Source organism: Phaethon aethereus, assembly GCF_964289735.1.
Source record: "Phaethon aethereus genome assembly, chromosome: 2".
Taxonomy (NCBI): Eukaryota; Metazoa; Chordata; class Aves; order Phaethontiformes; family Phaethontidae; genus Phaethon; species Phaethon aethereus.
In genome coordinates this window covers 25510157-25522178 of record NC_138582.1, presented here as the reverse complement: position 1 = coordinate 25522178, position 12022 = coordinate 25510157, and the positions used below count along the sequence as shown (strand labels likewise).

The following is a 12022-nucleotide window of genomic DNA, read 5'->3' as shown; positions in this document are numbered from 1 at the left end:
GGGTGGCAGCGATGTTCCAGATCCACACAGCAACCTCATGAAATCTCAGCAGTAGACAGGTGTTTGCCTGAGCAGCCAGACCTTCACCCTACATCACCTTACAACTCCCAGGCAAGGCTGTGAGACACCAAAATCAACACAGTAGCCACCGACAATTTAATTGAAAGTCCATTATTTGCAGAGTAGTCTAGAAGTTGGGTGCAGGGAGGGCAAAGCGCTGCACTGAGGCACACGCCTCCACAGCAGGGTAGGGATAGAGACTCGTCTCATGCCTGGTATGTCCTACTCAGTGCAGACTAAGGGAAGAGGAGCACTTACCCTACTCTGCTGGATCCAGACTAAACCTGATTCTGTTGCTCTGGACCACTGTGCTGGAGAGCAGTGCCTGTTTTAAACCCTGTAGTCAGGGGCTGAGCTGGACATCAGACAGAGTCCGCACTATGCCCCCAATCTTTCTGTAAAATACAATTTTGAAGCAGTACAAAGCAAAACCAATTTCTGCACTAGGTAGGATATGTATAACTTGTGATTAAAGTTTCCTTGCATTTGTCTTCTACACCCCACTTTCTGACAAATGACAAGAATTGTAATGTTCCTTATTGACTAGAAATTTCCAAATTAACATTCTCAAACCTCTTAAAATAGATTAACATAATTACAAAGCTCCTGTTTAACTCACTGTCACCTTAATCATTAAAAAAAAAAAAAATCAAACACACATGTTCTTTAATGTCCTTAGAAAAACTGACAACTCCTTTTACCATAACAGCTGTTGGGAGGGGAAGCATTGCAAACAGTCTGAGATTTGGGAAAGCAGTGAGAGTCAGGGAACGGGCATTTGGCAGAGCTATAGCTGGTGCACAGCACAGTCCCAGGTCTGCAAGGGCAGTTGTTTCCAATGTCCTGGCTGAGGTGTCCAGGACGAGCCACCAAGACTGCTTGGGTCAAAATGAACTGCGAGTCGTTAGCCTAAATAAAAGGGCTTTGCTCACCAGTTTCTGTTGGCTGTCGGGCTAGGGAGCACTCATTCAAGCAGCTCTGCCAGCAGTGCTGAAGAGACGCAAGTGTCCAGAACAGAGAGAGGATGAGCTCTCCCGTCAATAGCATTTGGTTTGGGTCTGTGTGCCCCAAGCTCAAAACGTGGAGCTGAGTTGGTTTGCTGTATCTCCTGCCCAGCACCATGCTGGGCTTTGGGAGGGCAACTGCCACAGGCACCTGACTCCTTCCAGCCTTGGAAGGAGCAACCCAGGCAGGGCGACGGAGGATCACAGCACCAGGAAAGCAGGCAGTTCGGGGACCCCGAGTAGTGCCTGGGGGAAGCCAGCTAAGCAGGTTGCTCCTCAGGCTGGCCTGAAAGCTGCATGCTGCCTCCATCTTTGGGTTTCTTTCCCATCCAGGGCATCTGTTCCAGACCTGCTGCCCCATCCCCTGCCTCATGTATTTTCAGAGGCGTAAACGGCTCCACGGCTTATTTCCACTCTGCTTGCAGGGGTTGATGGAAAAAAGCTACATTCCTTTAATGATACAAACACACCGATGGTGCCGTGCAAGGGGTAAGGCTCTCCTGTACTTACATCCTTTACCACGAATAAGTCACCGTGCAGCAGCTGATCTTACTTTAACCTGGAGGCTGCAGCTTACATAAGCTGTGTGCTCATTTCACACCAAACACGTTGTGACCTTTACATCTGCAGGGACAGTTGATGTTTGGCACGGCAGAATGGACATACGAGGTCGTAAAAAAGATGCGTGTGATCCTTTCTAACTAGTGCTTTGTTTTGCTTTCTCACATCAGGTTCTCACTCACACTAAAGCTAATGAGAGCACAGCCCCCAGCAGGTCAGACCCACAGCTCTGGCAGAGTCTGAAAGCTGGGGTGCAAAGCTCACCCAGCTGGACAGTCCTGCGTTTATGACCCAGACCGCACATCCTTTTCTAGCAGAGCTTAATTAAATGCGAACTAAGCCACGGAAATGCTGCTGGATTCCTGACAGTAGAGCAACACCAGGAGAGCGTGCATCGGTGCTGGCAGCAAACTGTTTGCAATGCTTCTTCGTGATAAGCTTTGACTTTTGGATTCCCTATGGTTGATTCAAAAAAGGCTGAATAAAGTCCTCTTCCAAACTTTTGATTTATAAGGGCTGAAAATAACATACATTTCCCACCTACGAAAACAGCATGCATTTTCTCCCATATGCATTCCCCCATAAGATAAAGGAAACTGAAACTGTGTGAACTCTGAAAGCTGACAGGTAAAGAACAACACAATGAAATATAGTCAGTGTTTTGATACCTTTGTTTGCTTTCAGTGAACAGTTTTAGAATAAGGAGCTGGAGGGGAAGAGGAAAAACTTTTCACCATCGTCTTCACAGATGAGTACAGCTGCAGAGAGCTGGGTGAGGACATGTTTGTCTCTACTCTCCCCATGCTCAGGGCCTGGTTTACTGATTAACCTGGAACAGTTAACATCTACAGTCCGTCAGGGAGCAGGCTGCAGCATGAGGTACCCTACAGAGACTGAGAAAATGGCATTAGAAGGTGGTTGCTGCTTGCAGAGGAAAACCGCCCTGGTGGAAACCCATGTGTGCTGTGGCCATGCTGCCCTTGTGGCTCCCACCCGCACTTCCATGGACACCTTGGCTTGCTCTAGAGCTTTCCCTGATTGAAAGCCATGGTTGGAAATTTCATTGTTTAAGTGTTTAAAATATCCTGGTGAATGCTTGTAGGATGCGCCATGACAAATGTTTTCTCTGGTTGCATTGCCAGCTGAAGAGGCCCTCACTGTTTCTGGGGCGCTTCCTCGGCCAAGGGAAATGGAGAAATAATCTTCTTCTCCATGGTGGCAGCTCCCTGCCCTCTTGAATTGGGTCTCTCACAGCACAGGGGCAGCAGCCCCCACGGCAGCAGAAGTACCAGCAGGGACTGTGCTGCCACTGGAAGAACTCGGACCAAACCATGCCCTCACCTTGCTGAGGCTCAATGGTACTAGACATCAAGCCCTTAACAAGTTGGGGGTGAGTTGAAGCACTGAAGACTTTCTCCTTGAACAGAAGAAGCTAAAAGCCTTAGTTGTGGCACTTCACACAAAATCTAGATTTCATGTATACGATAGAAAGCAGCCTAGAAAGACCTCACAATGATGTGTTTTATCCATGGGGTTTCTCGTTGCACCCGACAGTAGCCACCACCATCTCCTGGTTAGAGCACAAAAGGGATCAGGTTTCCTGGCTGCACATACTCGCCACCTGCACGGATGGCCTGTGACAGGCTGTGATGTATTGTTGTGGGACAAGAGGCCACGGATCCATCTGAAGGAGCTGTCAACATTTTAGACCTCAAATATAGAGCCGAAATGATTTATTACCACAACCCAAGAAATAAAACAATCTCTCGAGGTGTGTCTGGGCAGCCAGTAATAACTCTGAGTTTTTAAGAGACAGGCAAAAGAGGAAAAAGAAGCAAAAGTGAAATGAATTTCCATCTCCAGCTCAGCTTCCACACTTGAACAACTACACACAGTGACTACACACAACAGCCATGTGAACTACTGAGTTATGGAAGGAGTATTACATCTGAGATTTCATTGACTATTGCCACCCAGCTCTTTTCTCCTTCCCTGACAGAAAGTCAAACCAAGATCAATATTGTAGTTAATAATCTCAACTGATCTTGAAAAATGTTTTTGTCCATAAACAACAGTATTGGAAAAAAATAAACAATCTTTGGGAAGTGCTGAGGGAAATTAAAAAACATTATACCGAAGAAATTACATACATTTTCTAATAAGCAGACCAAATCCACATGTGGTGGCTTCTTATGTTCATTACTCCAGCAGACCCAAAAATATTACAACAATATTAGTTTGTCAGGAAATACTTCAGGCAACTAAGTACATATTTCATCAGATTTTACTGCATCATTAAACACACCCGTGTCCCATGACAAACAACGCAGGGCTGAGACAGGGAAGGCTGTGGGAGCACAGGATGCTGTGTTGCAGATTTCAGATGTGCAGATCCTCGAGCAGCATCAACCAAGCTACACCCATGCCGATGCCAAAGAGAAGTCCCACATCTACCCTTTTTTCCCACAACCACACATTCCCCCTGCTACCTTCATGATGACAGCTAGCACCAATTAGCCTGATCTAGGGACCTAGCAGGAGAATAACCCCAACTAAAAAAAACCCACAAAGATATGTAATGCCAGCACAAGGAAGCATTATACTACACAGCCATGTGGACACAGGCACTTAAACTACGTCCAGGCAGCTGCGTTTACAGATATTGTTTAAGGCTTACTCTAGTGCCACGGATTTCCCTAATGCATGTGTCAGATCTGCTAATCCCACATGAATGTCTCTGATGCCCACGTGGCACTAGGCAGCTGTGACTGGAAGCCATGGTGAGCCCCTCATGTCTAGGGGCTCTGGAAAGGGGATCTCACTCTTTCACTTCCTGATGGTTCGTGGGGCTGAAAAATATCCCCCCCAAAAGGCAATTCTCCTCAGCTTTCCTGGGATGTTTCCAGGCAGATGAGAGCTGGTGCAGTTATGTTCTCTTGTAGAAGCAGAGAACAAAGAGCTCCTCTTCAAACCAAACCAAGCGGATGAAATGGCCTCAAGAAAAGGGAAAGGGAAAGAGCCCTTGTGTGTGAAGACCTGAAGCTGGGCTGATCCACTGAATCACAGCCAAGACAGCTGGGAATGGAGGGAGGAAATGGTTTCTGATATTTCCAAAAATGTAAAATGTGAAAATGGGGGTTCACAGAAGAAGTTAACTATTGGGAAAATGAAGGTTGGCAGCAACACATGACCCATAGCTAACCATTACCTGTCCCAAAACCTCAACTCTACAGGTAAATGGAAGCACAGAAAAAGTCTCACTCACAGATACCCAAGCAACACTAAAAAATTATTCAGGTCGTCCCAGAAGACTACCAGGCTTAAAACACAGCACCCCAAGAAGTAAAAGGGCAGGGCTGGGGTGTTTTGCAAGCAAACTGATAGCCCTGCCAGGATGCGCGGGGGGTTCCCAGGCCAAGGGAGTTCCCTGTTGCTGCCTTCATCCCGCAGCTCTGCAAGCGCTCCCAGCCCTGGGGCCCTAACTCCCAAAGCCACAGTAACCCTGCGCTCCACTCTCTTGTCTCCCATAAAAGATCCCAGCTCTGGTCCCGGGAAGCACCACTGTCAGCCATCGGTCAGGAGTCCCGCTGCTCTGGGGACCTGAGCACAGGAATTCCTTCCCTCTGAGAACATGGGGCTGAGAAATGCCTCCTGCCATCTGGATATCGACCCAGTAGCAAACGCAGAATCCAGAGGGGAAAGTTTTTGGGACCTTCCCCAGGTTATGACCCGCTACCGGGTTGCTCACAGGGAAAGGAGAGCAGTTAGTTGCAAGCCATTTTATGCACAATTTATACCAATACTTTGCATCATAAAAAAGTAGTTTGCTTCTTATGCAGTGAAAAACAAGAATGTTGAGTATCCTCCAATGCCTCCTAGTTTGTGAAGCAAAAAGCAGGGAAAAGGTAAAGGGTTTAATCAACCTCCAATTCATTTTTATTGCTAGCAGATGCTACAACTTGCTAGTTCTCAGGGGCCGCTTCAGTCTCTCTTTTGCAGTTGCTCAAATACATTGTCAGCACTGACAGCAACAGAAACACCGATGACAAAAAACAGCAATGCTCTAGCGCCGAAGAGCACAGCTCCCTGCCCAGTTCCGACTCGGAAAGCACTGCTTGGAGGGAAGCCAGGGCAGCAGGGGCTAAGCAACGGGGTGAAGAGGGAGCAGGTGTCAGCAGCAAATGGGCGCTGGAAGGGGGGTCTTCAGAGGACGGTGGGGAGAGGCTGAAATGATTACCCCGCTCTCCCCGAGCCCTGGGCCCCAGAACGGCGCTGCCCAGCGGGCACTTACCTTGTGCATGCTGTACCAGGGGCCGGAGAGGGGCCCGCTCCCGCTGCCCGGCCCCCCAAAGGACGCATTCCAGGATGCCCGCTCCGAAACGGGGAGGATGCCCATGTCCCTGCTCTCAGGCCCCGGCCACCGGCCACCGGCCACCGGCCATGCCATGCACCGTCACGCCGGGGGGGGATGGGTGGTTGTGAGCAGAGGTGAGCAGGACGTGGCACTCGCTTCCTGGTGCGGGAAAGGCTGCTTGCGTGGGTCACTGCACGCAGCGGGCTGCGGCCGAGGGCTGCGGCTGCCGGTGGGCGCCGGGAGACCCTCAGCTGCGGAGTATTTGTAGCATAGGAGAGGAAGGAGAGCTTGACAGAAGGTTTTGCCGCTCCTTCCTAGGGTATTCAGGTGCCTTCCCCGCCCCCCCCCCCGACTTCCCCAGTGCCCCACCCTGCTCTGAAAAGGCAGCCTGGGAATTTAACTCCTTCAAATCAGGGCCTAAATCTAATGGTCATTTATGAATTCCTCACTGCTAGGTTGCCAGAGTTGGAAGTTGTTCCTATATGCATATAGTCACTCACATAAATTCTTCTTTTTGTCATGTATTCTTTGCTTCTAAGTATTTCCTGAATAGTTTCTTTGCAGAAATTTCAGGCAATGGGTTTGTTTTCAGGCAATGGGTTTGTTTCCAGACTGTGGCTTTATCCATCCATTCTGTTAGTTTTGATTTGATCACTTAAGCTCTCCTGGGGAAAACAACTAAAAAAGCTCCTTAAAACGGAGAGTAGGAGCTAGCAAGGTAGGAGCTTAGCAGAACTACATGGAAGACAGAAATAGGCTTCTAGGGAAGCATAGAAAGGAAGAATTAAGCCACTGCATCTTCAGGCTCTGGACGGGATAACTACGTGTAATCCAGAGAGCTCATACTCTCTAGCTTGGAAGCATTGACTTGTATTAGTTTATCCTGTTAGTCAGCTGGGCTTGAAGATATCCAAAGTCCTGACAATTACTGCAGCAGATGAGGGTCAGTGGGCAGTTATTCTGTCACCTGCTCCAGCAGAGTTTTCTCCTACTCATACGAAGAAGTGGGATTGATTGTTGACTTCCAGTGGGACTGGTGGTCCTGCCATCAGCAAGATGCATCAGGAGAGAGAGGACAAGTCAGTTTGCAGGAGAGCAGGATGGGGAGTGATCTTGCAGCAGGAGAGGAGGTACACCACCTAATAGAAATAAGCAGCAGCAAAGTTGACTGCAGAGAAAGAAATGAGGATACAGCCCTTCAGTATGATTAACTTGTTGGAAAATTGAAGGAACATGTAATTACAGGAAAAAAACTGCAGTTAAATCAATACTCTCCTACTTTACTACATAAACAATGCCTGCATTAGCTACACGGATTTTATTTTAATCCAGTCAGAAGCTGATATAGGAAAGGCAGAAATGGCAAGGTAGTGTTTCAGTTAAATGATGATATAACACCCAAAATACGAAACCTGCCTTTATAACAAGAAATGTTTTGTTCATGTCTGTAGCCTAACTTGAAATACCAGTTTCTGTGATCGCAGCTCCAGTGGGTCCTCTGTAAATACTGGAGCTAGCTGCAGCCATGTATATGTAGGTACGCTGAAAAAAAACAGCTCCAATATTTCACGGCTATGTAAATTACTGCAGACTATTTTTACAGCGTTGTGTAATTATTCTCCGGAGTCTAAGCTTACATTTTTAAAAGAAAAAAAGTTTCTAGGCAATTTGGGTTATGGTTGCAAAAAAACCCTTTAAAGTGGAACTGGAGTGTAAACTGCTGCAGTGATATTTGTCGGGTCTAGAGAGAGTTGAAACAATAGCTCAGAGGGAAGTGTGAATGGACCCATTCTTCTAACTGGAGCACTAAACTGGAAGTCTGCTGACAATTTAAGTGTCAACATCAGCTACTTCAAGGCAGATCATTTTAGCAGAAACACCAGGCTAATGTTCTTATTTGTCATCCTCAATTTGCACTTGTTGGACAGCAGATCCTGGGGCGAAGAGGAAAAGCAGCAACTGGTTGTCAAAGGTTGCTGGGCTGAGGAAAGTTCTCCTGTTCCTCTGCCTCCTTCACCCACAGTCACCTCTGCCCCAGCCCAAAATGGGGAGCAAAGAGGTCGACGCTTCCCCAGGCTGGGGAAGTTGTCTTTGGTAGCCAAAAGCCGCAGCGGTCCCCACCAGCCTGCCAGTGACCTCTGCAGTATCGTTCTCTGTTGCCAAAAAATGTGCAAGCTGGTAAGAGATTGAAAAGCAGTGTAAGGGGAGTGGGAGGAGAGGAGCAGCCCAAAATATCTCTTGAGGACAGTTCTTCTTGTTTTGCTTCATTCTTGTTGATTCACTGCCTAAAATACAAATGTGACTGTGGTTTTCTCTTGCATAAGAAAGTTATTGGAACAGGTTTTCTGTAATGTTGCCTACATGGATCCCTTGTTGAATTGCTTTTGAAGCTGATCTAGCAGTGACAGATCGCTGTTCCGCACTGGGTTCAGATGTGCTCACTCTGTCTAAACACGCCAGGGGCCTTTATGGCATCCTTTATTTATTAAAACTCTCTGATTGTCTTGCATGTGTAAGAGCCCAAAGTTATTCAGATGAATTTAACCTTTCTTTACATTGTAAGCCAGCCCTATTAAGAAAGTAAACAGCATTTTGGAAACTATTTCTACTCAGTTACCACCCTTCATTAGAAAAACCAACTCAGTATGTGCAAATGTCCCTATACTTGTGCATTGCTGAGTTCAGGCTGAAAGCAATGCTGACATAGTTGGTGTAAAGTTATTAAAGCCCTTGGGACTGACACTTAAAATATTCTGAGGAAATGTTCCATGGAGTGAAAGCAGAAGATGGGATCTGCAGGGTGTTTTGACTGAGAGCATTATTTCCAGTTTTCAGTGGTGCTCAGCTGTGCTGCAAAGCTTCTGCCCAAAGTCAAGTTCTCTTTGAGGATCCTTCAAAGCAGGAGTGTCCTCTGCCAGGTGGGCCAGCAGAATTGACTAGAGCCACTTCAAAACCATGGAAATATAAGGTGTGTTCAGCGGGCACCACAATACATTAGCAAAATAGCACAGCAGAAGTCTAGCACCAGAGTCAGGGTCACATCACTGGGGTTGTGTTCAGAATGCACCATGTATGATTCCCTGCATGTATATTTTTCTGTTGTTGTCTTTGTTGTACTGTGGGGAACCTGGGGTAGCTCAAGAAATACGTCAGGGAAAGTATCTTCAGAAAGGTGACCTGACTTGCTATTGCTGGCTCTGTCTGTCTTTAAGTCTGGGCAAAGGCAAGAGAAGTAAGGGTTTGTATCTGGCTGCAGTGGCTGACCCACATTAGAATCAGGACAGGACTGAGCCACCTCACTCCCTCTGAGTAGCACACAGCAGGAGGTAGCGCCGGTGAAGATGGAGTAGATGCCGCATGAGTTGGTTCCATTGCTAGAAAATCTCAAGCATGATTAAATGGAGTCATTTGCAAGAGGGCAATCTTTGACTCCTCCCATTCTATTGCTGGTCATTTTGGGGTAGAAAAGAAGGGGTTGTACAGCCTGGGAAGTTACCTCCACCTTCTCTAGTGGCTCCCATCAAGCCCTTATCAGCTTGGGTTACTTCTGAGAAACGGAGACACGAGAGAGTATTGTGGGGTTTAGTTGCATGGATTCCCGTACTTTGATGTGGTATTTTTATCTGATATACTTTGGCCAAGCATGGGTCTCTGTTAGGAGAAGATGATGTTCCTCTGTTGGGTCACAAGGCTTTGCAGACTGCAGTAAGTGCTTTGTTGACCTCAGGTTCAGGTGATCCGTGAAGGTGCTTGCTCTGTGTGTCTCCCTGAATTCTGGCTTATCTGATAGTGTGACTGCATAAACTAACAGGGTCGTTATGCAGTTTCCTACCTCTAGTTGCTTTAGGCTCCTGAAGTCATCTGTGGATAACTTGACCCGGCACCAGGGTCACTTCATTTCAGATACTCAGTGCACTTGGGCGCCTGAAGAGGAAACAAGAAGGCCTTTCGTGTTTGTTTGCCCATGCCTCATCACTTCTCTGAGCTTACACGTGATCACTGTAGATTAACCACATTCTTAGCTGAGAATATTCACATCCTTGACTATTGGCCTTTGTCACAGTTACCAAGACCCCCTAAGCCAGAAAATGAAAAAAGTTGTAGTTTCCTCCTCTGGCAAATAGGAAAACAGTCCTTCCTCTGGGGTACCTAGGTGGTTTTGCCACCATCTGCTCTCCACTGTGAGGACAGAGTCCAAGTGATAGGAAGTTCTGTGCTGGAATGGATGGTCCCAGCTGGGTGATACAGGAGAAAAGTGAAGACCTTACTTTGACCTGCTGCTCAGAGGACATGGCTGCTAGTTCCAAATTAGTGCAAAAAGTGCTAAATTTATGCAGGATGATCAGACCCGTTTCTGAGTTAATTGTCCACTGGCAGACTTTTGCCGGGTCAGTTACTGTGTGTAAGACCGTATCTAAAGGCCAGAGCCCATGAGCTGGGGAATCTTGCCTGGGCTGGGTTGCAGGCAAGGGTGTACTGTGTAGTGTTAGCACAGGACAACTTGGGGAAGATGTGTACAGACAGTCTGTTGATTTGTACAAGCAGCTTTCATCTCCCTTCCCCCAGCAGCTTTACAAGTCCATGGTGCAAGTATGGACGGCTCCATATGCTATCAATTACAGTCCTGATTGGAAGTTGCTTTCCATCTTGAAGTCTACAAATGTACGAAAACCAGGAGTCCTGGAATCAAGATGTACTTTACAGACCTTGGAGAAGGCTTTTGTCCTTTCTTTCTGGATGGTGGATCAGTGAGAGATTTGTAGACTTTGGACATTTTCATTTTTGCCTTTTAGACTCCACCAATTTAGGCTTAATCCTGATCCTTTTAAAATCAATGGCAAAGTTCCCACTGACTTCAAAAGAGACGGCCTGAGCTCTCAAATACTTTAAAGAACAATTTAAAACAAACAAACTTAAGATGGATAAGAACTGCGTTTTCTCTCTCTATTAAGCATGCAACTTATTTTCTCCAAATGTAAACGTTACCTGGAGAGCTAAGCAGCGATGTGTTTTTTATTATTTCTTTAGGAGGCTACAGTACCCAAAGTATATTCCATACATACTTCTTCATTTAGGAGCCAAACATAGCTATGTAAAGTGAGCAGCTTGTTTACAGTAGGCCCTTATGGCTTGCTATCAAATCAGTGGCAAATCAGGACTGTAGTAAACAGAGGTCAAAGATCAAACCCACAATTTCACATAAAATTCCAGACCATGTACACAAAATTTAAAATGCAAAATCTTCAAATCACAAGACCATCAACTGCTCTTAAAACTAATCAAAAGCAGGATAAGGATGGCAGGAAATTAAATTTAAACATGATTTAAATCCAAATTTTAATGCAACAGCTACATCATGGATAACTTTTAAATCATGACAGCTGATTCCATGCTACTTATTCTCACCTGCCATGAAACAGGGTTTTGGTACATCTCACTTGCTATTGATACATGCCGTTTCACTTCTTTTTCTCCAATTTGAAATAAAGATAGAATAAATTGCATGAGAATTGTTACCACCTAAGACTTTACAGAGGCTGTGTTCCTGCTAAAGGCTATGGTAGTTTTGCATCACTTATTTTTAGTGCAGTGATTCTCTGTGTTCAGAATGGGAAATGGTAAGATGCTGTTTGCTCTGTTTCATGCTGGAACGACTGTGTTTGAACACTGTCAGGTTCCTTGGCTGACGGTCCCTTCCCTACCTGGAAGCCAGTGCCCACATGTATGTCTCGCAAGAGATCCAGGACCATGCCAGTCCCATATGTGTGTGTTAGACTAATCCCCAGTCTGAAGTGGTCTGTGAGGAATCCTGCTTCTGGACCCAACAAAGGGCAAATAAGAATGCAGACTCCTTAAAACTGAAACTTATTTGTTTAACGAAGATTTGGTTACCGAATGCCACCAGATGTCAGCATACACTATATGATTAAAAACAAGTGTCTAAGACCTCTGAGAAGTGAGCAGTGATAAAACTGCCTTCTGTCTCACGGAAATGATGTATCGGGTCGGCTTTGCTGTGGGAAAAATTATGGCAGGTATTAGC

At 46.3% G+C, this 12022-nt stretch overlaps 1 protein-coding gene across 1 annotated transcript in view; it reads right to left on the bottom strand.

Annotated features, from left to right (window-relative positions):
- NIPAL2 (NIPA like domain containing 2) overlaps nucleotides 1-6173 on the bottom strand; it is a gene marked incomplete at its 3' end in the record, with an annotated part of 52591 nt that extends 46418 nt beyond the window's left edge. The window contains 1 exon segment of the mRNA XM_082014752.1: nucleotides 5917-6173. Coding sequence (XP_081870878.1) covers nucleotides 5917-6072 — 156 coding nt within the window. The 5' untranslated portion in view covers nucleotides 6073-6173.
- Nucleotides 6174-12022: the final 5849 nt, after the last annotated feature.